Source organism: Etheostoma spectabile, chromosome 24 (genome assembly GCF_008692095.1).
Source record: "Etheostoma spectabile isolate EspeVRDwgs_2016 chromosome 24, UIUC_Espe_1.0, whole genome shotgun sequence".
NCBI classification, from domain to species: Eukaryota; Metazoa; Chordata; class Actinopteri; order Perciformes; family Percidae; genus Etheostoma; species Etheostoma spectabile.
In genome coordinates this window covers 13,499,224-13,526,932 of record NC_045756.1, presented here as the reverse complement: position 1 = coordinate 13,526,932, position 27,709 = coordinate 13,499,224, and the positions used below count along the sequence as shown (strand labels likewise).

Here is a 27,709-nt window from a genome sequence, read left to right as displayed (position 1 = left end):
AAAACACCGACATGTGTGGAGTAAATGTTAACTAGAATGTACAGTAGGTCAGACATTAGAGACATTTCAACATTTTTGGAAGGGTCCTAGTAGATGGACCAAACATCAGTGTCGGTATTTATTCATACATACTGTGTGAATTCACCATCTAGTAGGGAATAATGTTTATAAAATCTTTCAGGATTTTGTGATAAATCATAATATGGCATACTTTTGGCTACATCAGCAAACTAACAAAAAAACAAAACCACACATTAAAATAGTCTTGGTTAATACCTTCCCTAGGTAATGGACTGAACTTACGTACGTCAAGTATTTCTTCTCTAGCCCATATCCAGGACAAAACAAATGTCTCAGAGTTATGATCTCTTCATAGTTTTACAACACCAAACATTTTGAGGCCCATTGGCTTTTTCTTGACACGTAGGATAGATTATAGTGTGACTACAGTCTGGAGTTAAAAATTAGTTTTTGTTGCTTTTCATTTGTTACTATCACATCAACATTACAACCACCACACATTCAGATGCCATTAAAAAGGCTTAATTCTATCTTTTCATACTCACACTTTCTTTTTTTAACTTAATTTATTCATGTATCACATCTCTCACACAGCAAAAATTAAAATTTAATATTTTATAATGTGTCTTGCATGTTATTAGCCAAAAAGTGCGAAGTTAAGCCTGGGTGAAAGTCTATCTGCCACTCCCAGAAATTAACAAAGATTTTTAGCAGAAGTTAAGTTGCAATAATGTCTTTCACCTTTTCAAAAAATGTTCCTTCCAAATCTAGCCTCAGCATAATTTGCAGTGAAGAAGCTGCCTTTCTTCATGTGGGCATATTTAGTTTAAATATACATAAATAATTCTTATTTACGCTTTTATAAAATTGGTTCACGTAGCACATTTAAAATGTTTTGCTATCAGGTTGACATGCAGCTTATCAACTCATCTCATTTGTTTCTATTGTTCACCTGTCTGAGCACCCTGCCATCTGTTTGATTGATTGATTCCTTATTGAATATGCACACTTAAGTTTATTTGTGTACCATAATAACGTCAGGCCTGTAGAGTAATCTCAAATGACATGAGTGTATTTACTTTGAAATGAATGGGATTTAAATATTATTTTATTTAAAACAAAATCAAACAAAACATCAAACATTTTCATTTAAAATGTGTCACTTACAGCATCTGTTGTCATTTTGCTGCTGCAGATGTTTGGAAACTGGACATTTGGGACGCTGGTCTTCACTGTGCTAGTCTTCACTGTTACATTCAAGGTGAGAACACATACAAGTACACATACAGAGACAAACGTTTAGTCTGCACAGTATCTGCACTCACAGAAGTACCCAAGCAAAACTGGATTAAGCACCCACTGGTAATATTGAAGTGATGACATTTAACAGATCAAAGGTTTCCTCTCTCATCTCTAACCTCTGTCTTGTAGTTGGTTCTAGATACTCATTACTGGACTTGGATCAACCATTTTGTCATCTGGGGCTCACTGATATTCTTTGTGGTATTCTCTCTGCTGTGGGGAGGAATTATCTGGTAAGCTTTGAAAAGAATTCAGTTGAACTCTAAAGATAATGTTTTGGAGTGGATTTCCTATGTTTTTGTTGGCATGATCTTTACAGCATGTAAAAGCCTAAAACATAAAAAGCTTATGAATGAAATATTGCTTAATTCTCCTTTCCTCCCCCCTCTTCTCCTCCATCAGGCCTTTCCTCAACTACCAGAGGATGTACTATGTGTTCATGCAGATGTTGTCCAGTGGTCCGGCCTGGCTCAGCATAATCCTTCTTATAACAGCCAGTCTGCTGCCAGATGTGGTGAAGAAGGTAATCTGGAGAGCGCTGTGGCCCACCACAACTGAACGCATACAGGTAGGTTTATACACGTACATACTGTTAAGTATGTATTTGACACCAATCAACTGGGAAAGTACTAAGAATTGCATCCATCATTGTATAAGAGTGCTCTGTGTAAACCTACATTCTGTGTAAACCCAAATACATATTAGTCAAATCTAATGGAATTATTTTGGAATAATTAATCAAATCTTATCCTTCAAGCTCAGTTCACACAAGTAGAACAGCCCCTCTGCTTGTGTTTCATAAATCAAATACTTTTAGACATACAAGTAACGTTTGCTGCCCTGAAAGTGGATTCAATCATTTTCTGTTTTGAAGTTTTAGACAACCATATAATACTTTTAATACCGTAAATAATGCAGTGTCAAATTGTCTAACTGATGCCTGTGGGTCAGCAGATGTATGCTGGCTTTGGCTACGTCCCTACTCTGTTGGATGTAAGTCTGGATGCCTTTGTCTCTGTGTGCAGTGCTTCTTCATTCCTAAATCAGAAAAGTTCAATAGAGACTTTGAACGCTCAAAATATTTTGTTAATGGAAAAGAGAAATGCAGCCATCATAACTATTATTTCACTTGTCTACAGAGGCTAAAGGCGCTGACACACCAACCTGATCATCGGCCGTCAGACGTTGTTGGGACAGTCCGGCGAGGTCGGTGACTCTGTTCGGTGTGTTCCGTGCCGTCGTGGGGGGGAAGCCCTCGACGTTCATTTTTGGCCAATTTGACTTGTTGAATCGGCCAGTGGGCAGTCGGACTCAGTGACCAATCTGATTGGTGGAGTGCTAGCCCTTGACTAGCGAATCAGTGCACGAGAAAGCTAGAAATAACGCCAGTATCTTCTTATTACTAGTAATCGTATTTTCTTCCGTTCAGCAAGTAATGACAACAACAATCCTTCTCAAATGCTATCAACGCTCTCTGATGAAAACAATTACTGACAACAGCGTGCCCTGTGTTTATTAGGTCTAGAGAGATGTTTCGTACCATGTTCTGGCACACTCAGAACGTACGCTCAAGTCTGCGTTGCTTCGATGTGTTCCGAGGCACTTGTTCGACCGACTTGGGGAGAACGGAGCCGACTGATCAGTCCGGTTGGCTGTCGGGTTGGTGTGTCAGAGCCTTAAGAGTGGCTTTTCTGCTCTGGAGTCTATCGAACAAGGGAGCTATTGAAAAGAACAGCACTATTGTTATTTTAGGTGCAGTACGTGGGTAGCTGGGGAATCTCAACCAAGCCAAAATCATTGTACTGTATTTGATGATTTGATCAGTTGCTCGAGTTACATTACTTTTCTGTTGTTGTAGCCGATGTGTACAATAATGTGTAGCCTGTTTGTTTTCAAACTGTTTGCAGTGAGGTTTGAACTTTCACCTCCTCATTACCTGAACAACTAAATATATTCTTCCTACATGTCCTTAACTGCTCCTTCTTTTTAACCTTCTTTATGACTATGGTTATGTTTCTGATCCTCTGAGAAAGGCTTTATGTTCTCGAATGATTGTCTGTTAATGAACTTTTGCATAATTTGATCATGTGGCATATTGAAAGATCTGACTGATCTTCAAAGCTTTAACTCTTCCTTCTCCCTCTGACCTCCTGGTTTCTCCCTTCCTCCTCTTCTCCTGACTCTGGTTCTCCACCGTGGCAGAATAAGCGCCGGTGCCTTGCCTCCGAGCCCTCCACCATCTTTATGCTGTCTCAGACTTCCAGCAGAATCAGTTTCTAACCCAGTCCTCCTAGAGGTGACCCTCTGCCTTTCCTCCTGTCTCTAACTTGTGTAGAATCCCTCTTTCTCTCCATTTTCCTTTTTTGTATCCTGTTACTTTCTCCCTGCTACAGTTTTGCATGAAGTAAATCTTTTGTCAAACCATGTCATTGCATGCCAGTGCACCTACATCTGGATTTACACAAGCATAGTTTGGTTCCTCTGCTTGTATGTGGAGTGTGATATGTGACCTTCATGACTTTGTTTTAGAAATCAATATTTTGTAACACTTATGTTAGACTGTGTGTGACGTGTATGTGGTAGACCTTTAATGTGTTTGTTTTTGAATGTGTGTGTGTGGGCGTGTGTGTCCACAGCGTTTGAGGGATAATAGAGGGTCTGAGAAGGCCCTGACCTACCACAGTTCTGACTCCTTACTAGATGGAGTAGCTGTCACAGAAACCTAGAGGGCTTCAGCACGGTAAAACACACACTCTGTGTGTGTGTGTGTGTGTGTGTGTGTGTGTGTGTGTGTGTGTGTGTGTGTGTGTGTGTGTGTGTGTGTGTGTGTGTGTGTGTGTGTGTGTGTGTGTGTGTGTGTGTGTTGTGTGTGTGTGTGTGTGTGTGTGTGTGTGTGTGTGTGTGTGTGGTGTGTGTGTGTGTGTGTGTGTGTGTGTGTGTGTGTGTGTGTGTGGTGTGTGTGGACTGGTAACGGTGGGTGATGCTAACATCCTGAAGTGACAGGGTTTACTTTGTAGTGGTGTGAGGCTTACAGATTTATTTTTGAGAGTTGTACCTGACTAACAAATGGGTGGGTGTGGGTGGGTGTCTTTGTGAGGGTTCTTAAAGTTTGACATCCCAAAGTCCTCCAGGTATGTATGAAGCACTTTCATCCTGTTGGGTGGTTCTTTACATGGAGCTCTGGCGCCCTCTTGTGACACATTTCATCCTTGCTGCAGAGCCAGAAGACTTGGCACACACTGGGGCTGAACATTTATGCATGTTTATTAGTCAGGTTTCATTTGCATGGTTTGGTCTGGTTCTTTTTATGGTGTTGTATGGTTACAGTATTTATTTACATATTGTTATATATGCACTACATTTGCTTGGGTTGCATTGCTCGTGTGTGAACAGGATGGACAGGATATTATCACAGCTGGCCAATCAGATTTAAGACATTGCAATACTTTATTAATTACATTTTATAAATAATTGAATTGTCCGCTGAGGCCGAATTGTGTCCAGGTTCAGGTTACTGCCACAGGAAAGCTTTTTATTTTATTTTTTTGCAGTGGCTCATTTGGCCTTTGTCCCTTTAGCCTTAACCTTCATGCTTTAATCTCTACTGCGTACTACCGTAGCGTAAGAAGAGACAGACCTGTTTCCCCCAATAGAAATTGACTTTTGGCTTTGTTGGCTTGTAAAGCAGCCAGAAAAACAAGTTAATATAGCAAGTACTAATGTTGTCAACATGCAGATGCAACTTCACTGAACTGGGAAAACCATTTCTTTATGGGCCTCGCTTGGTGGCATCAGTGTGGGGAAAGCTCTTACCTGTTACAACATGAGAAAGTTGGAAACATACTGTATTGCCCAATATATCACTGTTTAGCACTAATATTTCCATTTGTTGGAAGTATTATTTAGCCAAAACCATGAAAACCTAGAAAACTTACAATTATGGAAACATACTATATTTCCCAAAATATTACTGGAACACTAATACTTTTATTCATTGGAACTACAACCTAGCCCAAACCATGAAAACCTAGACTACTCAAATTCTGGCCATCTGGGATAACAGTGTCTCCCCCTCCTGCTCTCAGAGAGCCCTCTACTGCACAGTAAACATGTTTTCTTCTCTGGTTTTACTTTGCGTCTCACTCTCTCCCACTCTGTCTCCTTTTCCTCCCTCTTTACACATTAACACAGAATGCTGATAAACTCTACAAGGGCCAGCTGTCCGAGTTCACCCCCCTGGCGTCTCTTCACGCGCCATCCAAAGCTGGCAGCCACCGGCGAGGCTCTGGCAACGAAAGGAACGTCCCAAACCCTCGAAGGTCTGAACCCTTTACCAAGAAAATCATGTTCACACGCTGGCAAAGAACGCCAGACTACAGCACCTTCACCCCCCTCCTCCGATTTGCAGATGGCTCCCGCCAATCAAAGCAGGGACATGCCTACACTGGGGCGGGGCCAGAGACCTCAGTTTAACATATTTACATCTAGTGTTTTTGTATTCTTCTATTCTAATATCGGATATAATGGCATCCATTTAGAGTTGAACTGAACGAAGGAGTAATTTGATACATTGGTACAGAAGCTGACCAGGTCTCTGGAAAGTGAATTTACACAAACTGAAACTAATTTATTTACGTTACTGGAGTCCAATAACAGACTGTGATGCTAATAGCAGGTATCTATAATCCATCTGAAAGGGATTACAATAAAAGTGACCTTCACAAGTGTTTCCAAGTCAGCAGCCAAGTATGGCACAAAGCACTCTGGGACGCCTTTGGTAAGGACTCCATCCACAGGGCCTCGCTCACCGCTACAGCGTGCAAGGGGCTCCGCGTATCGATGTCAGAACAGACAGACATTCTTAAATCACTGAACAAATGTGCACTGGCCCTTTACGTCGCCTGCCTTTGATAGCTGGCCGCTGAAATGTACTTTACTCCAATTCAAAGGATTTTTTTTTTTTTGAAAAACAATTGACGTGTTGTGCTTGTTCTGCTGCTGCTGCTGCTGCTGCTGCTGCTGATGATGATGATGAAGGCAGTAACAGTGTTTTAAACATAGCTATTTCTGTTCTTCATCCCTACCATCTCTCTTTCTCTCTCTCTCTTTGTCCTTTCCCTCTACAGGACTAACTGGTGTTGCCTGTGTGCAAACATATTATCGCGAAATACTCCCTAGGACTCTCTACAACATTGTAAGGAGGAGTGTAGTAGAGCAGTAAAGCCTAAGTGTTGGAGAGTTGGAGGTCTTTTTTCACTGTTTCAGTAGTCAGTGTTTAATATATCTTAAAGAAAGAAAGACTGAATTTAGCCGCACGTCCAACACTTGCGCTTTCAAACTCGCATTTAGGTAGTCTAGAGTATTTGGTGGAACAAATGTGTGTGTATCTGTGTGCAGTTGTTTGTGTGTTGCATTCATTTCTGCAGGATCTTCTTCTGTCTTTTTGTCTTTAAAGCACTTTAACTGTCGACCTTCTTCTTAAATGTATCTCTAATGCTTATGTATATGCAAAGACCACATTTTTATATGACTTAGAAAAAGATAGATGGTATAAATGGCTAAATTATGGCTTCCCAGCTGTTTCTCAATGCCTTAATGCCACCTTGTAAATACTACATTATCTTCCACAGAGATTTTATTTACCAAAGAAACGGACAATATAACATCTTTTAGACAACAACTGATGGATACTATGCAGTGCTAGGTGAAGTGTGTGTGTGTGTGATCTATGGGTCAGTGTACACACTCATGGTTCTGTAAAACACTTAAAATAAAAAGTATGAAATTAAATGGCAAATAAAAATGACGGTAGTAAAATGCAGCTCTCTGTAAATGTGTAAAACATTGGGTGCATGTTAGTTGTCCAGCTTTGAGAGCTTTGATTTTTAATTGCGTTCTATTTCCCCTTACTTGCGCTCACTTTCCTCAAGCACCTTAAAAGTAAAAATATGAAACATGTCTGCATTGAAATCATCATAACACAACAAAATGATTCAATCAAGTGCCCAAAACTACTTGATGCCTTAAATAAATGAATATGCAGTTTTTCTGAGATTTGATTATTTAACACACAGCCATTTATCAATGAGAACACAGTATGAACTTAGCTTAGCTTAGCATAAAGACTGGAAGCCGAAGGAAACGACTAGCTCTGGCTTTGTCAATACTATAAGACATTTCACCAAATGTCAAACTGTTTTAGGAGGCATAAGATAAGATAAAAAAAAAGGAACTTCATGCACCCAAAGTACATTTGAGTATCAGACATTCATACCTATTCATGAATTTTAGTCTACATCATCTAATAGCGCAGAGTTAATGCTCTTAAATGCCTTATTGTTACTAGAGTCCATTGAGATTCTCTACCTTGAAAAGAGCCTTTGCAGTGCAGTCTTTTAAGTTCTGTCTCACACTTTCCTGCTTCATTCAACATTTATCCTTTCTGACTTTCTTTCTAGCTGTCTCTCTCTTCCTGTTTTTCTCTCATTCCTTTTCTGGTGACGTGATGCTGATGTGGAAGCTTTCCTATCTCTGTGAGGGCCGCCTCCCCCCCGTCTGATCATCCTCTCGTGTGTACCTTTCTGCATCTTCTTGGACATTCATCCATATATCCATCTATCAATGTGAGACAGCGTACAAATTATGTTTTCTGCTACTTTAATAGTACTTCTATGAACCAAAGCTGTGTTGCTGCTAGTGCTACTTTTAGCTGCTTTACATTAGGTGCCTTGTGGTAGTTTCTCTCTCTGCTGAACTGTCTTTGCTTGCTTTATGGTAAATTTACCACTAACAGTAGGTATTTGGATCACACAAAAGCACCGCAGATGATGGATGAAAGGATGCATAACTGAGGAGTGACTGAGAGAATGAATACGTGAGTGAAAAGATGAATGTAAAAATCTGTTTTACAGAGTTTACACTGTCCAAGGAGACTTATTTGGGACAAACAACACTAAGATATAACAATGAATACATGATCGATGAACAAATGAATTACTTATTGCACCAAAACATTCAGTGATTCACGTTTTAATGTTTTTTTATTGTTTATATTCCAAATGTTTTATATATGTCCAGGAGGGCATCTGTCTCTGAATTTTTTTGTTGTGTGTGTGTGTGGTGTGTGTGTGTGTGTGTGTGTGTGTGTGTGTGTGTGTGTGTGTGGTGTGTGTGTGTGTGTGTGTGTGTGTGTGGTGTTGTGTGTGTGTGTGTGTGTGTGTGTGTGTGTGTGTGTGTGTGTGTGTGTGTGTGTTGTGTGTGTGTGTGTGTGTGGTGTGTGTGATTCCTCTTTACCAAATTAAGGGTGAGTGAAGGTCTCAGAGCACAAAATATATCCGTCTGATGTGATGTTGTCTTTAACTTTATTTCAGTGACAGAAAACTTGAAGAGCTCTGTTTGATCAATGTTACAAACAGAATTTAAATTTGAACATGAATTGGAATTTAACATTTCTGACTTCTCAAAATTCTGTTTTTCTATTTCAATATTTAGAAAAAAGTTACAGTAAAGCAAAGAGGTTCATAAACTGCCAATTTGTCTCTAAACTTAATTTGCAAAACCATAACATAATAACCTGTTTGCTTACTCACCTCTAGTGGTGTCTGGCCATGCAGATTGGAACTAACTTCTACAAAAGCAGTAGTCCCAAGTTTTTTTTACAGTACAGTCTATGGAATATCGGGGTGGAGACCAAAATCTCAAAGACTGATATCTCAGAACCTGGGCAGAGAAAACTAAAACTATCTGCATTGCTAGATACTGAAATAGGGCCCTGCATGTAAATGACCCATCGCAACGAGCATAGTCTTATAGCACTAGTAAGCATTACAATTGGCCTAGTCTTGCATTCTAAAGTTATTTATAATCCCTCTGTCACAATTGAGAATCACTTCTTGGAAATTAAGGTTTCTCTTTCTATCCACACACAAATCTACCAAATCCTGTATTGTCAGATATTATTATTATTATTATTATTAATATTGGAATCTCTGTGTGAGGTAGTCTGTCCAAGAGATAAGTACTTCCTGTCAGTTGGAGAGTCGTTAGAAAACTGGAATCCACATTAATTTATTAATGCATTTCAAAAAAGTATCCACATCAACTGTACTGTATGTATGTATGTATGTATGTATGTATGTATGTATGTATGTATGATAGAGATTATGTAACCTTTTTTTACACTCTGGAGACAGTATTTGACGTCTGTCTTATTTATGTAGAAGAGTATTCGAACAACCAAACTGAGTTGAAACAAAACTACTGGGCATGTATTTATGCATAGCTTCAATGCTTTTTAAGAAAAATGAGTGAATTCTGTGCTTTTAGATACACAATCCTGCACTGAACCGTCTTGTCTGATGTTTGACACTTTGCTGTAGAAACAGAGCCATTATTGGTGGATTTTAGGTCCTACTGCACCAATCGCTCCTTCCTAACTGTCCTGATATTTCAAGACCACAGCTAAACGGACAGCCTTCCAACAGAATGTTATCTTTCTTTTTAACAATGTATTATTGTATAGTGCTATATTTCTCATATCCATCAGTGTCTATAAATCGCTGTACACTCAGATACAGTATATACAATATATAAATGTAGTTCTGTTAATTGATGTACAGTTTTTGGGTCTTTTTATATGCAGTTTTTATCAGTCATGTCGAGATTTACTTGTGGCTTTTTGCCAACCTTTCTGTAGCTATCATTGGCAAACAACTGTACATTTGCTTGAAAGTAAATATAAAAACCTGAAATAATGTCATGTGTTTTAGTGGTTAGTTGCAGCGGCATTTCATGGATCAGCCACATGGATGCAGTAGAGTATTTCTGATGTGTCAGACCTTTCTAAGGCCTTTTGAAAAGATTTGAGTTGACAAATCAAACGCACCTGAAGAGTTTCCAAATATTTGAAGCTGATGACATACAATCTAAAAGAGCTTTAGTGAGTGGAGTTTAGAGCATCAAACCAACCTGTGGTTGTAGATGCCGCTCAGACTAAACTACCAGTTGTGTGAATGACACTTCAGAAATGCAAAAAAATAAAGGGACAATTTTTAGATTCAACATGTTCCCCAAAGTTGCTCCAGGGCTGCCGTCTGCACCATCTAAGGACGTCAACAAGATTAGGATGGAGGTTTTGAAACGATTGGATTCCCTTCATCCTATTCGCTTCTCATCTGTGCTGATCTCCGCGTTCTCTCCTCCACAGCTGGCAGTCGAAGAGACCTGCTAGTGTGTCTGACAAGGATGGAGAAATATCTAGGGCAACACCATTGGAGGTGAAATTTGGTGGAAAAATACAAAAAATGGCTGTGCATGTTCATTGTGGTTGCACAGACCTCTTATACCTCCACCTCTTTTTTTCAGTAGCTAAATTGCAGTGACTCACTTAATCATTTTAAAGCTTAGAGCAGAACGACCAAGTCTTAATGTTTAACCACCTATTTCGTCAAACTCCACAAAAAACTTTAATATGCAAACTGTTTACCTCTAATTTCATGTTTATGGTGTATTACGTAGTATGGATTCTAAAATATATAGAGAGGTGGGAGGTGTAACTCAAGGTGTAACCGAGTCCTTTACAACCTTTTCACCATCAATTTAGTCTTCATCTCATCTGCTTGAGGTTCGATTGCTTGAAGCCCAATAGTAAGACATGATAACATAACTTTTTTTGAAGTAGGTGTTTAGGTGTGCCTTGTGAGAGTTGTAACAAAGCGTTAGATTGAGATGATTTCACACCCCAACATATGAAAATACCATTAACTTAAAAAAAGAAAAAGCAAAAAAAAAAACATATTGAGTAGACATAATGAAATGGTAAAAACAGAAATGGGACTGGCAGAGAAATCAAAGGCACTGAGTAGATATTTCATTTTACATCATGTTAAGAGTCTGAAGCTGCTATAAGCGACAGGTGACTTATAAATATGACAATTTAGTAGTAATCCTGTAAAGTGTCATGCGCAAAATCCTTTATCATTGTGAGTTTAGGGTTGAAGGAAAGGTTTGACATTTGGGAAGTATGCTATTTGCTTTCTTGCCAAGAGTTAGATGAGAGTAGCTTGGCTCAGCCCAAAGATGTGGTCTGGGCCTAGTTGAGGGGATAGCAACAGGGACTCCAGGCACTTGGTTTCCAGTCTTTTTGATAAGCCAAGCGGTGCTGGCTGTGATATGACGGGTTAGACCCTTTGCACACCTTCTGTTTCATACCTGATTGGTCACTTCTACCAGGTGATATTGAAAGGGTTTGTGTCTGCACCATGCTGCCTGATAATAGGGGTTCCACAAGGCTAAGTCCTGGACCGCCTCCTCTTCTTAATGTTCTATGCAGCAAGTCCAGAATGCTGCTGCCCAACACTTTGCTTCACTTTGCTCCTTTTTACTGCTCTCATCCAGTTCAAGACTTTGCATTACTAAATGTACTGTAATGTAGCCATTCCCCTCGTTTTAGAGTCCCTGATTCCCTCCACACATCACCACAGCCGACAGCCGAATAAATAACACAACAACAAAGACAGTGTGAAGGGTCTTCTTTTGTCATCAACTGCAGCAACTTTCAGCTTGTATGGAAGCCTCAACTTAAAATGTTCTATAGGACTCAAATACGCAGTGTGCAATGATTATGAATTCTACATTTAAACCTTTTCATTTTCCTGTCATGGGTCTGGGATTAATGCTTGAGCTGCAAAAATCAAGTTGGTATTAGTATTTAATATGAGCTGTGTTCTATATTATAATTATGATATGCTGACAATCTCAAGAAGAAAAGGAAAATTGATTGTGTGGATTTTATTTGATTATCAATTACAAATCAGCTCTCAACTACAGTCATTTGGACACTGGAAGAAACAAGTGTGTGTGTTTGTTTCTGCACAAGTCTGTGCCCAGCAGTAGGTCTGACACTCAAACTAGACTTAAATCATTAGACCTAAGACCTACACACACACATACACACTATCTCGTCTCGTGGTTGTAATGTCAGCATGTGTCTGTATTCCCAGCGTTAAATGGAGGGAGGTGATGGAGGCATCCATACGTGAAATCTACGAATTAGCTGTGAAATTGCTGTTATTTGCCACCAATTGTTTATGACTCACTACACATTGTTTTTTTGGGCTCCTCTTTTGTCCATACAAAGGGCTTTCACTCATTACAATGGCCTCACATTTAATGGAGAGTTTTGAGGATGGAAAGAAACATACACACGCTCAAGGGAGGCTTAAGAATGGATTAGTTAGTGTTTAGTGAGCATTAACACAAAGGTAATGGATTTAAGAAAGATTGCAACATTTTAAATATATTTTCTGTCATAATAGCTCGGTCTCTTCTTCTTCTCTTCATCTCCAGTCTTCTCTAAACAAGGGAAATTGTGCAGAAACTTTATTCCATCTGTCCTCCAGTCTTGTCACTTCTTTGTCACGCTCATCACTGTCTTGACACACAATAGAATCAATGCAAGACAATCTGAGCCTAAAGATTTCTAGTTAAGGGGCTGTAGGCGTCATCTGGAGTGCACATGAACAACATACTGTGTGCACAGTTTTCTCTTCGCGCTCAAGGACGCTGTCTAATTTTCCATTTCATGTGGGGACTGCAAATGATTTCATGGGTTTATTCATATTTAAATACTGTATGCTGTAATTTCCCATTCAGTTCCCAGCGCTGTGTATTTAAATAATGGAAATAAAACTATTGGCGATATTGGTATGTGTGGCTATTAATATATGCTGGCACTAACACCCAACGTTGTTAATGGTCCTTGGTGTTAAGTATGTTTAAATAGGACAGTATAAGCAGCTGTTCAATTTCACCCTAATGCAGTGAGGTTTTTCTCCTCTCAGGAAAAGAGTCAGGACTCCCTCACAATTCAGTATCACTCACTACCACTGTAAAAAAGAAAAGAAAAAAATAGTTAAGGATTTTCATTGTAACTAGTCTATGTTTGTAATATAACATAGGCTACACTTATTTCATTTTGCCCCATGGATGTGGCCTATGATAAGACCGGTTACCCTAAAAAAAACAGCGAAACAGCGCCATTCAAGTATGTGTGGTCGAAAAGGATATCGCAGCCTTACCTAACTACCCCCCTGAGAGAAGCAGCAAGGTGTGAGTTGGCGCCCCTTGATTAATAGTTAAGTAGCAAACAACCAAATGTCTTTGTAAGGACACTACGAAACTGTACGGACACTTCGCTGGAAAAGTGACAACTCGGGGGTAAATTTGAATACTTTCACACTCTGGACATGCTTGACAAAACTGAGGGTTGACGACACAATTAGCTAAACACCGTTAGCTAGCTAGTTTCCAGTGGAAGTAACGTTAGCTAGCTAGCATAGCGAGTTTTCCAGTGTTGCTATGCGATGGAGAGAGGACACAAAGACGGTCAACAAACAAACAAACAAACAAACAAACAATAAATAGACTGTCAAAGAGGAAGACATCTGTCAACAAACAAAATGTCTGTCAAAGCAGAAAATTGCAGTTGGACATTTCCATTATGGAAAAAAGGTTGGACTTCGACAACAAATGTAAGTCATGTATTTTCTTTCCATTTGTCTCCTGGCTATTTTCTTTCCTGATGTTTAAATGTCCCGCGGTTGCTGCCTGTGTGTATCACACTTTGCAGTGTACTTATTGATGTTATGATGTAACTGTGGCTTTGAATAATTTGAATAATTTCCAATTTTGCATTTGTTTAGTCACCTGTCAATCACCTGTTGACTGTGTAGTTCATGATTGGGCCTGTGCAGAAGGCCTGCTAGCTGCTGGTGAGGATGTCTTGGGTTTTGGTTTGGTATTAAAGCTCGGCTGGATGACTAGTGAGCAAAGTAACTCTATAGGCCTGGTAGGGGATACTGCATGTGTACCATGCAAAAGATAAGAGCGAGTAAGTCATGTATTTGATACACGCATTGGTACTTTTTTATGTGAACAAAAAGTTTCAGATCTGTGAATGTTTTCTCAGTATTCAGTACTGATCTGTAGGCCTACAAAGTTTTAGAGCATAAGCTTTGTAGTACTGGATATTAGTGTCTGCTGTGTGTAAGTCATATATAATGTAGGCTACATTCCTTTTTTTTATGTGAACAGGAAAATGAGCGCTTGGTTTTAGAGTTAATTCAGCTGGCCCCAGTCTGGCCCCTGTGGTTTAAATGGGCCAGAGCGTCACTGAACAGACAAGAGGTGATAGCTTGTTTCATGTTGGCGGAGGCTAAATATGGGACGCAGACTGCATCACACTGCTGACTGTCTCCTCTTACAAGTGTAGAAACAAATTAATCTGGTTAGCGTGTATCCCCCTTCTCAATGCTGAATGGAGTCCAAGTGCCAGTGGCAGAAAGCTGACGTTTTTCTGCTGTTCTTCCAAGCATTTCTCTTTTTCTCACCATTAACTGAATCACAATTAGTGATTCAGATACTGAATTAATTTTAAGTGATTGTAGACTACCACACAAATCTTCTGCTTACCAATATACTAACTTGAATATTGTAAAAATGGTTAGAGAAAAGTCTAAAAAATGAATGCACTGTGCATGTATCAGAACCCTCCTCTGCCATTAATCATCTCACGACCCCTCAGATTTATCTCTAAACTAGCTCAGTAGTTAAAACTAGCTCCATCTCGATAACAGTAAACTGCTGCTTACACATTGATGCAGCAGTGTTAATAATATATTTCATATGACTCACAATATCAGCTTCTCTGCAGAACCAGTACTCTTGACTTTTAATACTTTTAATGCATGTAGCTGCTAATATTTTTACTTAGGATTTCAAATGCAAGACTTTAACTTGTAATGGAACATTTTTACAAGGTGGTATTGTTTTGTAGAGGATCCGAGTGCTTCTTCCTCCACTGTTTATTTTTTAAATTTCGCCCCATTTTTTTACTTCCTCTTTAGCCCTCTGTACTCTCACCCTCCCTTCCTTTTTGTCTACCAATCAGGTTGATTGATTTTATGCCTCTTTTTATATCGAGCGGAGCAACCGTTGTCAATAAATGTCGTCTGTCCTCTGACCTGTCTCCTCACTCACTCATTCACTCACAATAATTAATAATACCCGGTTTGCTACCGTGTTGTAGGCAGCATAGTGGTCCATTGGTTAGCACTGTGGCCTCACAGCTAGAAGGTTCTGGGTTTGAATCCAGGTTGTTCTGTGTAGTGTGTATGTTTGACGGTTTCCCCCACCATCAAAAAACATGTACTAGTCAGTACAGTCAGTTCCGTTGATCAAGGTAATGGTTCAGATCTGGATTTGGTCCCTGGGCGCTGTAAATGGCTGCCCACTGCTCCCTTGAGGGAGGGGTAAATGCAGAGAATGAATTTTGCTACGTGTATGTGACAATAAGTACCCTTGTACTTTAAAGTGTGTGTGTGTGTGTGTGGGGCCACTATTGATCTAATATAATTGTTCTGGCCTGCCTCACTGTTCAAAGACCGGAGCTGTCAAATGCCTGCTGATGGATTTGATGATAGTTTTCTCTAGTAAAAAAAAAAAATGCATGTATTGCATTTACTGACTAAACGTTTTATGTTTATAATATGATTTTATACTCATGGCACTGATTTCTTTTGTCATGATGACGGAATGTACACAGTGTCTTGTAAGTTGAGCCTGGTTGAGTAAAAGTCTATATCTATTTCAGGACCAACATTTTGAAACCAACCCCTCGGCACTTCAGCATTCACTACCGGCTAAAACCGCACTATGCAAGTTTGCCAGATCGGGTAGCGGCTCTGTAGTTCCAATGAGACACAATGGGACAATTCTGTTTCCAACCTGTAAGAGGACCGAATTGGGAAAAGTTACTTAGTGTTACTTTAAAGTTTTAAAGGTCCACATTTTTTTCACTTTTTGGTTTTCTGTGGGAATGGGAGGCCAGTGAGTGGTGTGTGTGTTAGTGTGTTGTGTGTGTGGTGTGTTTGTGTGTGTGGTGTGTGGTGTGTGGTGTGTGTGTGTGTGTGGGGTGTGTGTGTGGGTGTGTTGTGTGTGTGTGTGGTGTGTGTGTGTGGTGTTGTGTGGGTGGGGTGTGTGGTGTGTGGTGTGTGGGGGGGGGGTGGGGGGGGGGGCGTGCGTGTGTGGTGTGTGCGGGTGTATGTGTTAGTGGGGTTTGTGGGCGGTGTGCGGGAGGGTGAGAGGCAATTCCACTGATTCACCTTTCCCCCAGTGTATCATTACAGGTTTGGCAGTCACAGAGAAGAAGAGGCATCCTGAATTAGACTGTCTTGTTCAGGTTGAAATTATCTTGCATACACACACACAGAATAAGTTCAAGACAGGAGTCTCTTTCAGTTTTGTCCTATGTCACTCCCTTGGTTAAAGAGGTATCAAAAACACTTAAAATAAAAAAGAAAATGTCCTCTTTGGATGTAATTACAGTATTGAACTCACTCTGACAAGCTCAGACAGGCTCACTGTGTATCAAAAACCTTCAAAAGTCATTTTTGGTTGTGTGACAAATGACAAAATATACTGAACTTGATACCATTAAATCATCATCTAAACGGCATTGCAGTTCCTGAATCCTCTCCAGAATTTTAACCCTAATGTTGTCCTCTGGTCCAATTGACCCATTTTCCTATATCAATGTTCTTTTTAACTACCCACTTGTAATTACCCAAAGTAACATTTTTAATTCCACATAATGATCTTTGGCAAGTACAAATCTATACTTTCATTAATTTTGGGGCGTCTTATTGAATTTTATAGCATTTGAAAAAAAAATTGAAGTGGTTTCCAAATAGTATTGAGTAAAAGTTGACATATTCCAGTCTGTGATTATCCATCCTAACATCCATTCCTTTAATTTCAGACTAAATAATTACTAATTTCTGCTTTTCTAATTCAAACATTGGGTATAATTTCCTATAAATGAGGTTTATTGACCATAAATTCCAAAAGCAGCTGTAAAACTAAAGTTAATAAGTTAGTGTTACATATTGTTAAACGTCAAAAGGGACAAACATTGATAAAAAGCATCAACAAAAGTGTTGATTTTCACGGGAAGACAACACGAGGGTTAAAAAGTGCATTCTGATAATCCACAAGATCAAAATGGACTTGACTTAATGAAGAGGCTGGTGATGTAGGTTCAGCATTCAGGGATGGCTGTTGTTGAATCCTTTTCGATTCCAATGCTGTGAATTCAATACCGGTTCCTGAACGATACTTTTTTTTTTTTTTTTTTTTTTTCATACCAATTTTATGAAATCCATTTTAACAGAATGGAATTACAACATTACACATTACGTGACAAATTATTATTAGATCTTGATACATGGCTTGCTGCATGATGGTGATTCCCTGACGCTGATGAGATTTACTACATAGGTATTGAAATTTGATAATGAATGACGAGGCATTTTTGATACTCGACACCATGAAGGCAATTCGGCCGGTGTCTAAATTTATTGAAGTTTGGTAAGCAGCCCTAAACAGAACTCAGTTCATTGCCAAAAAGTCACTGAGACAGAACGAATGCTTTGTTAAAGCCAGGGCCGGAGGAATAGAGGACCTTGATATAATTGTCTGTGTTGTCTGCCTATCTTAGGTAATGTTTGACTGTTACAGTAGCTAACCTTGTATGTAATCAATTGGTTTAGACCAAGGAGTTATATTTCTCTCTGTCCTTTCATTTCACTGGGTTTACTTGAAGACAAAAACCTCACTGACTTTATTCAAACAGTCACACACACACACACACACACACACACACACACACACACACACACACACACACACACACACACACAACCACACAGACAGGGACATGTTTACCTTTCTTCACAGTCCTCAGTCACTGCTGAATTGATCCAATCTGAGCAGCCTTGGAAAATTGTATTCACTTTTCTTAGCATTCATTCTTGTCTTTCTTCCTCATTTCTTTTTTGCTGCCTCTCAGCTCTATTTTTTTTCTTCTCCTCTAACCTTACTTTTGAGAGCTGCGATTCTGTTGACAATAGGCCAGTCTGGGAAGCTGTGGTACTTGGTAAAGTTTTCTAACTACTGAGTTTTCAAGGATTGTAGTAATGAAAACAGTATCAATACAGGTTGGGTTGATAAGTAAAACCAACTGGTGTCATGCTCTTCATTGTTGCATTGTTGTTCTCTGCCAACAGCAGTAAATAAGTTTTTATATTATATACTTTTATTGTATAAGCATTTGATGTGAGGTTAAACTGACTATAAAAGGTGTGGACAGTAATTGCTATTTGATATTAGCTCCTAAAACACATTCTGTGTCCCAACTCCTCCACCATAAGTGTGTGTGTGTTCATATTATATATATATATATATATATATATAATCAAGATGTATTTACAAGAAATGGCTAATTTTAATCCCAACAGCTTTTGTAATAATGTTTCAGTGCAAAAAGAAACTGTCAAAAAGTATTCTAATATTCACAGCTTGGTAAAGCCCATTGATTCAATTTTTGCTAAGACATAAGTGTTGTCGCCTTGTCATATGAGCTTCACCTGTGACTAATAATGGATCAGTAAGGTCTCAGGTGTGTATAAAAAAAAAACCCAGTACACTAGACCTTCACATCAACTGCAACTAGACCTCTGCAAACATGCCTAAGATTCACCCTGAGACTAAAGTGTTGATTATCAAGAGGCTGAAGACCAGATCCACTGCTGATGTGGCAGACACCTTCAATGTGTCTCAGCGTCAAGTACAGAGGATAAAAAAAACATTTGAAGACACTGGAGATATTTTTGACAAGCCCAGGTCAGGCAGACCCCGCAAGACAACAGCTCGAGAGGACCGTTTGTTGGCTCGAGAGGACCGTTTGTTGGCTCGAAAATCCAAGGCCAGCCCATTTTCCACTGCAGCAGAGCTCCACGAGACCTGGTCCCCTGAAGTCCCTGTGTCAACCTGAACAGTTTGTCTGATTCTGTCGTGAAATGGCCTCCATGGTCGAATCAGTGCCCAGAAGCCAGCACTAAACAAAAGACAATTGAAAAACTGTGTGGCAATTGCCAAGGCCCACAGCTTGCTAAAAGGATGGCCGATGGAAAAGTGGAAGAAAGTGGATTTTTCAGATGAATCTTCTGTTGAATTACACCACCGTTGCCGCAAATATTGCAGGAGACCTACTGGAGCCCGCATGGATCCAAGATTCACCCAGAAAACAGTGAAGTTTGGTGGCGGAAAAATCCTGGTCTGGGGTAACATCCAGTATGGGGGTGTGCGAGAGATCTGCAGGGTGGCAGGCATCATCAATAGTCTCAAATACCAAGAAATCTTAGCTACCTCTTATATTCCCAACCATAAAAGAGGCCAAATTCTCCAGCAGGATGGTGCTCCATCGCATACTTCCATCTCCACTTCAAAGTTCCTCAAGGCGAAGAAGATCAAGATGGTCCAGGATTGGCCGGCCCAGTCACCAGACATGAACATCATGGAGCATATGTGGGGTAGGATGAAAGAGGAAGCATGGAAGACCAAACCAAAGAATATTGATGAACTCTGAGAGGCAGCAAGGCTGCTTTCCTAGCTATTCCTGATGACTTCATCAACACATTGTATGAATCCTTGCCAAACCGCATGGATGCAGTCCTTCAAGCTCATGGAAGTCATACAAGATATTACATTTGAATCTCACAGCACCGCTATTTAATTTGCTGACATATTTTAGTATTTGCAGTAAATTTGTTCAATTTCTGTATAGGCGACAAAACTTTTGTCTTGCCAAAATTTGACCTTTCTGTCTTGTTTAAATGATAAATCTTGTTTCATTGAAACTAATTCATTTCAGTGCATTGAACATCATTTGGGAGGGTTTTAGCTTTTCATATGAGCTATTTCTTACACCAATTGATTAATTAAAAGTCAGGAAATCTACAATGTTTCTACAAAATAGATAAGCGACAAGACTTTTGTCAGGTTGTGTGTGTGTGTGTGTGTGTGTGTGTGTGTGTGTGGGTGTGTGTGTGTGTATATATATATATGTAAACTCAAAATTAAATATATCTCAGTCTGTCCTATTATATTTATTATTAATAATTTGACAAAACTTTCCAATCCAAGGAGACATACACACTAGTTTTGAGCAGAAAACTTAATTATTAAGTTGACTCTAAATAATTTCCCTCATTCCTTTCCCTCCACCTCAACTCCCTCTTCCTCTCCCAGCACTCATCTGATAGGTGTTGAAAGTTGCCTCTTTGATTTGACAGACAGGACTCTAGGCTAAATATTTATCCAAATTCCGGTTTGTATTTTTGAACATTTATTTGCAATTGAATGTGGTCAGATCTCTCTGTGGCTATCCCCAGAGGGAATCTGAGAAAGAATTGTTACTGTAGTCAGGCGGTCCTTGGCTTTGCTGTAATTGATCCATTTCCCAGATTCAACAGTATAACACCCTCCTTTTGAAAAATGTAACAAAGTGTGATAATATGCACACACGTGCTTACATGCACGGGAGTTACCTGGTTTCTGTGAAATGTTTATATGCAGTACACCAGGTCACTTATCTGATTTTCCCTGTCCTCTACCTTATCCCTATCCTCCTCATGTTGAAGTATAGAGGCTACTTGTCTGTTTCAGTTTAAGTTTGATTTAATTGAATTGTTTTCAATACATTGATGTATAATTTTAATTACAGTAATATTTCCCTTCATCCAGTCCTGTCTGAAATCTGTGTCATGCATATGCCTGCATACTTTCTCTTAGCTTGGAACGTTGTATTTCTCTAATCCCCTACCCTGATTTTGAAAACCAGGTTTCTTGTGTACATGATGCTTAAGAAATCAGATCATCACCTTCCAACCCCCCCCCCCCTCCCCAGTTTCAGAAGTGACTCCAATGATTACATTTATGCAACTAAATGGACGCAATCAAGTTTTGAGAAAGCTTAAAAGAAACATTTTAATTTGTTTTGAGACAAAAGACCTCTTCATATTGTGTTCAGAACAGCTGTTTTGAGTTGTAGGTCTAACTGAATCATTGTTGTAACAATTGGCATTACATGTAACTTTAACACTAACATAACACAATGAAGAAAACTCAATATAAACAGATGCTACAATTTTTTTTTTTTTGTGGTTTCTTTCAATGGTAGTTAAAAGATTAGCGGTGTCAATGTGTTCCCATGGTCCCATGCCTATAACACACACACACACACACATTTGGTGGTTTTATCTGCCCATCGACTTCTAGTCAACCTGAGCTCCTTGAAGTCAGAGCTTAGTAGTGTCGCTGGTTGATTTCACACAGGCACACAAACACACATTGACTCTCACACACACACAGACACACACACAGATCCCCAAGAGACTGAACTCGATCCCTGGCTCTACTGGCTTGTCAATCGCTTGTGGGATTGGCTTACAGATAATTGACAGTTGTTGGAGCCGGTCCCAGTGGCAGGTAAAGAACGCTGGAAGAGCTTGACAGGTGAGAGCTTGAGTGGATGTATTTGTGTAGGCAAGTGAGTCCTGGGTACAGGGCTGGGCCGCGTTATCTGATAACAATCAATCTTAGAAATTAAGAGTGGGTGTACAAGTAGGAAGCGCTCTTTAATCCATGGTACGATAATTCTGTTTAAAGAATCTAAATCTAAAGTGTTACTAATAGCTCCTTTTTTCAAGAACATATTTTCAGAAACAACCCAAGTTAGATGAGAAGACTGATACCACTCCTGTTTGTTTGCTGAATATAAAGCTAGAGCCAGAGACGGTTAGCTTAGCATAAAGACTAGCAGCAGAGGGAAACAACTAGCCTGCCTCTGTCCAAAGGTGGAACAATCTACCTAATATATGAGCCCAAAATGTGGAAGACTAAATGATAACTTGTTTAGCAGATACCTCTGTTGATATACAGACTTCATCTCCATACAAGCTGAAGTGCAACAATAGGTTGATTAAGTTCTTACCCCTGATTTCCACTTCCAAGTCACGAGGACCCACGAGATCTCGCAAATTCACGTATGATATATTGATATATATTAATATGCAATATAACAGGATGTAGTTTCTATAACCAGAACCACAATACCTCTGACCCGTTGACTTCAGGCCTGTCTCCACCCATTAGGGCATGTTCAACATGTAGTGCATGGAAATATGAGCCGCTGTGAGCACGGTGTATTTTATTTAGAAAATTAACCGGATGTTTTATTTTGTTTCTGTGCTCAACTTCCTGTCCCGCACAATCTGCCCTGTGCTGAATTGCTGCGGAGCTGTGTGGCATCCGGCAAAAATAGAAGCTCTGCGTATCTGCTCCGGAGGGCTGTGGACTGCCGGCGCTAGGACGGAGTCGGAACGCAGCCGTACCGCAGTCAGTGAAAATACACACGTTGGCCCTCATTTATCAACCTAAGGTAGATCCCAGCGCAGATATGAGCTCAGAAATCATCTTACGACAGGCTTCACGTGGGATTCATGAAACGTTCGCATCACACCAATCAGAGCGTAAGAATGGTCGTACATTGATAAATGCAGCTGCTGGAAACGATCATAATTTAAATACCACGCCCCAATATATTCTCAGTTTTGAGGCCTCGCCCCCCACAATTTATGACATGGTGGCCCATGGCCCCAACCCTGTCTCCTGACAGCAGAGGGGCTGGAAAAACAAGCTGAAATGTATTGGTCAGCGGCAGAAAGAAATCGTTCACTTGTGGCCATTAACGACTCTTTAAAAGACAAACGAAAACCTGAAGAATAAAATAAAAATGTTGTGCATTGTCAAGGTTCCTGTATTGAATATGATTGCCAAACCTAACACTATACCTCTTTTAAAAGTGAGGAATAATATTCTGTCTCCTTCGTATAGCCCCCAGTTGGGGCTGTGCTGGACTCTCTGGCTCCGTCACTAGGCCTACATCTATGGTGCCCTGTTTTCCTTCGCAATGCTGTGAAGAACCCCACAGGCTAAAACAATGTTGCAGACTTAGTCTGGCGTGAATAGTAGGGTCCCCCCCACTGATGCAAGACAGAGCCATCTGCCCTTAATCAATACTATAGAGCGTTCCACCGTGGCCCGTGTGTATGTGTGTGCATTGTTGTACCGCCGCATAGAGGTCTTCTAAAAGAGCTAGATCTGCCATTGCCGATAAGTGATCAACTGATGATTTCTCCTTCTACTGTTAAACTAATTATATACTGCACCGCAAGTCCACACTGACTTGAAAACTTGCATAAATCAGTTCAGACCAGACCTACAGTAGAGGCTTTCCTTACCTTTAGATTGCACTTGTCGTGCAGGCTTTCATTAGCAGTATGGAGTATTCCAGATGTGACAAATAAATGGCTGTGCAGAAACCATTACATTTTGAAGCTGACAAAACTGGAAGTGTATAATTTTCTGATTTACAATTGAACTGTAGAAGGTAAATAATAAACTAACCAGTAAAGAAATACTGTGTATCCATACTGTCACATCACATACAGTATGTTAAAGTCACAACAATAAATGTGCTATATGACACTGTCCTGGCATCTTAAAATAAATGCATCCACTCAACAGTTTTAACTTGACCATCAAAAATCCAAACACACCATACGGAAAGGGATGTTTATTCTGTTAAGAAATGTTACAATTCTGTCTCCCCCTCCCCAAAAAATGTGTTAATTAAATTTCCAACATAAAGGTAGAAGAGAAATCCAATGGTAATCAAACCAAGCTTGTCAATCAGGACAATACTGCAAACAACAACAACTTTATTTAGACAATTAATCTAAAATACTAGATAGATCCTCCTCCCAAAGTGCCTGACCTAAGCGCATTGAATGTATTTGAACATAAATATATGACATCCTTCCTTTCTTAACAGGTATTGGTTTGAGGAAGTCCACCGGCGAGTCAATTGCTAGGTTAAGAAATCGAGGGAATCTGTTTCTAACAAAGCTGCTGATCTGTAAATACCTGAAGAAATGTTGTTTAGGGAGAGCAAATTTCTCAGATAACTGTTGAAAGGATGTCAAGGTTGAACCAAATATTAAATGCGCCATCCGCTAGCGAGGCGGGGAAAGCCTGGTCCGCCATTATTGGGGCTGCAGTAGAGTATGTTTGCAGACCGAAGCATTGTTTAAACTAATTCATAATTCTCAAGGACGGTTTAACGATTGCATTCTTAGCGAAGGAAAAGCAGGAACTTTTAATAGAAGAATGAGCTAATGCTGAAAGCAACATTGGAGCGCTCGCTTTCTATTTTAAGCCAGACAGGTGGCGAGAGGTATGAGACAAATTCATAGCAGAACTGTATAATTCTAATACTGGCTGCCCAATAATAATATCTCATATTTGGTAAACAAATTAGTTTTTCAACTCCAAATGAAACCTAAAACCATGGTACAATTTTATGCAAAAAGCTTTGGGGAAACAAACTGTGGATACACTGAAATAAATAGAAGAATTTAGGGAAGGTTTTCATTTTGACAGAGTTAATTCGGGCAGCTAGAGACAGCTTTAACACCGACCAGCAGTCAAAGTTCTTTTGTACATGGGTTAGAAGCACGTCAAATTTAGCCTTATGAGTGCCTTTTAAGTTTAGCAGTCGCTTGAACTCCCAGATAAGTAAAACTGTACCGGAATACCCGAGATGCGGTGGTCACTACGAAGTGCAATTGAGAGAGGCTCAGTGGCTAAGGCAAAAAGGAGAGGGCTCAAAGGACAACTCTTTTCTAGCCTTCCTGATGTCCTCCCACTCCCTCATTCTGGGTGGTGATTTTAATTGTTGGCTTAGCCCAGAACTAGACGGTTCTTCTATGAAGGTCGCCACACATTCAAGGGCTGCCAAGACAGTTTTTATACAACTTTTATAATTAATTTGCAATCTTGGATCCTGGGCGTTATTTAATCCTATACTGGTAAAGTGTGCTTCTATTTCTCTCACATGCACCACTCGTCTAGACAATTTTTTGGGAAACAGAATTCCCCCTTCTGTGACCTCATGCTCATATGAGGCTACAGTTCATCATTATTGACCAATGATCAATTTATATTGACCAATTCCCCTGCCGTCATTCTTGTTAACATTTGATCAATGGTGGATGTACCTAAAACAGGTACAGACCTGGGTACAAACCCATTGAGTCAAATACGAGTTTCACAGGAACGCGGCAAAAAGAATTCCTCACCCGCTTCCCACCCACTAACACTGCCAGTCAGGTTCAATAATACGCATAGAACGCATTGGTGTACAAGTAGTTTTTTTTAGTTGTAGCTTATTCATAGTATAAGTGCTTGTTTTTAGTGGCAGTACATCTTTAAATGGAAACAAAATGATTATATACATTTCAACAAACACTGTAAACACTGTTGAATGTTGAATTGTTAATGTCTTTGGCATTAAATGGACACAGTTGAAGTTGTTTTAACTGAGGTGCTACATCTAAACATGTCAGTATACATGTCTCCTCTTACTCTTGAAAGAATTTTTATTATTGATTGCTAGAAAGCACAGCAAAACCCTCACCAAGTTCCTTCTTTTTCTGTCTCTCCCTCCCTCCTACTCTATTATAGCTATCTTCAAAAGAGCAGCATACATTATTGTCAGTGTGTGAATATTCCCAACGGCTTCTGGAAGACACTGTGCCTGCGTGCGATGCAGGTTGTGGATCGTGAAACAAAAAATGTCTTTGCTTCCACTTTGTCCATTATTTTCTTATACTGGAACTTATATTATTGCTTACTTAACCGACCCTTACAGTAAGTGCTTGATCAATAGAGCATCTACTTTTTGTTAGTTGTTTTGTTTAGTTGATTTGTGGGGGGCAGATTGTTTTAGTGCAGATTGTTTTAGTGAAAAAGGAAATGCAGCCACAAGTTAGCTGGTTAGGAAAATAGGTGCAGGTGGCAGGTATTTATTTCAGTTGGGGCAAACCGGAAAACCTCAAAATGTGATTTAGACATTTGTGGCCCACATCATGGCAACTTTAACTGAAATCAATGAAGTGGCATCTTGGAACATGGTATCCAGTCTTCTTCTCCAATCCAATGTTAGCAAGCTTTAGCAATATCTTAACTTTGTGTACAGTATAACGTATGCTATAATGGTGCCAAAAACTCCTAATATTTGTGATGATATGGAACTGGCAAATCGGACTGATTTAGATAAATTACATTAGGGTTATTTTGTTGCTGTACAGTGGATGATAAAATATAGAAGGATTCTGTGAGCCTAAAAAAAACATTGTATAAAACCTTTTATAAAGTCTTTTTTCCTTGAACGCTACCCTCGTTTATTCATCTTCCCTTAATCTTGCCTCGATCCCTCTCATTGTCCATGTCCCTCCACACCCCCTCACCTCTCTGTTCTCCTCCTTCGTGACAGTAAACAGCTATCCTGCTGCGTATCACCTATTACAGCTTCCATCCTGATTCCCCTCTTTCTTGAGTCCTTTCTTCCCCATTTTTCTCTCTAACCATCAGTTGCTAAGCCTAAAAGCTAAAGGCCCTCTCCAGACTCTGGCTAAAAAGAGACAAGAGGTCCAGAACAATCAGAAGCCCTAAAGAGGAAAGGGACAACGAGGTCAGGATGATGAAGAAGGCGGCAGCAGCAGTGATGATGAGGAGGATGGCACTAAAGGTGTTGGTGATTATGACGATGGGTGATGGCAGCAAAAAAGAAACCTCTGATGGCGATGTTTAACATGACAAATACAGCAATAATATAAAGATTTGTGACGACGAAGGCAATGATTTAGTGGTCCAGTCGTACTGATGATGATTTATGTCTTGAACCAAAAGATAGGAAGACTTTCTGACGATATAGTATTTCAAAATAAAAACTCCTAAAACTAATGTTTTACATTCCTAACTTGATTAAGCACTTACCGCATGTTCCTCATAAAAAACAAAGTAAATGTCAAAATAATTATTTTAAAATCACAAATCTAGAAAATGTGAGCTGGAATAAATACATTTTCCAAATTTTAAATCCGCTGCATCGGAAACCGGTTTTGTGCCCAAGCTTGTCCATGCGGTTTGGTTCGGTCGCTTTATGTCAACCTCACCTGGCTGTAACATTTAGATTAGGTGGCTGTAATTGGTACTGCCTCGGAATTTATTACGGCGAAAGCAGCTCTTTACAGAGTAGTACATCATTCTTCACGACATTTGAATCGGCCTTCTGTAAAACTGCTCACATCCGATTATGGCACCATGATTTCCATGTCAAATTCTGTGTATTAGAAAATGATTGATGGCTAACTCTCCCCGATGATTTGCACCAACTGGGGTTTTTACTGGTATTGAAAGTGGAATTTTGGCAAAGAAAATCTTTCCATAAAGCTGCAGTCTGCAAAACCAACACAAAGATAACCTGACCTGGGTGAACCTTGCTTTGGATGCTTTTTCCACAGCAGCTGTGTGCTGTATAAAACTGTCCTTTTACACCACATGGTGTTTGTGTTCTTTTTCAATC

At 39.7% G+C, this 27,709-nt stretch overlaps 1 protein-coding gene and 1 long non-coding RNA gene across 9 annotated transcripts in view; one reads left to right on the top strand and one right to left on the bottom strand.

Moving 5' to 3' along the window:
* Positions 1-8,264, top strand: part of atp11a (ATPase phospholipid transporting 11A) — a 46,398-nt gene extending 38,134 nt beyond the window's left edge. For 2 of the 8 annotated variants that reach the window (XM_032505975.1, XM_032505974.1), the window contains 5 exons: positions 1,217-1,282; positions 1,453-1,556; positions 1,726-1,891; positions 3,526-3,619; positions 5,515-5,736. In XM_032505975.1, coding sequence (XP_032361866.1) covers positions 1,217-1,282; positions 1,453-1,556; positions 1,726-1,891; positions 3,526-3,603 — 414 coding nt within the window. In that variant the 3' untranslated portion in view covers positions 3,604-3,619; positions 5,515-5,736. Of the gene's footprint in view, positions 1-1,216; positions 1,283-1,452; positions 1,557-1,725; positions 1,892-3,525; positions 3,620-3,959; positions 4,064-5,514 lie in introns of all 8 variants that reach the window. The other 6 variants (XM_032505969.1, XM_032505970.1, XM_032505972.1 and 3 more) reach the window with 5 other exon arrangements.
* Positions 7,237-22,070, bottom strand: LOC116673785 (uncharacterized). Its single transcript, XR_004327877.1, has 3 exons — positions 22,017-22,070; positions 20,512-20,521; positions 7,237-7,430 (listed from the first exon to the last, which is right to left on the bottom strand). It is a non-coding gene; the product is annotated as an uncharacterized LOC116673785 (long non-coding RNA).
* Positions 22,071-27,709: the final 5,639 nt, after the last annotated feature.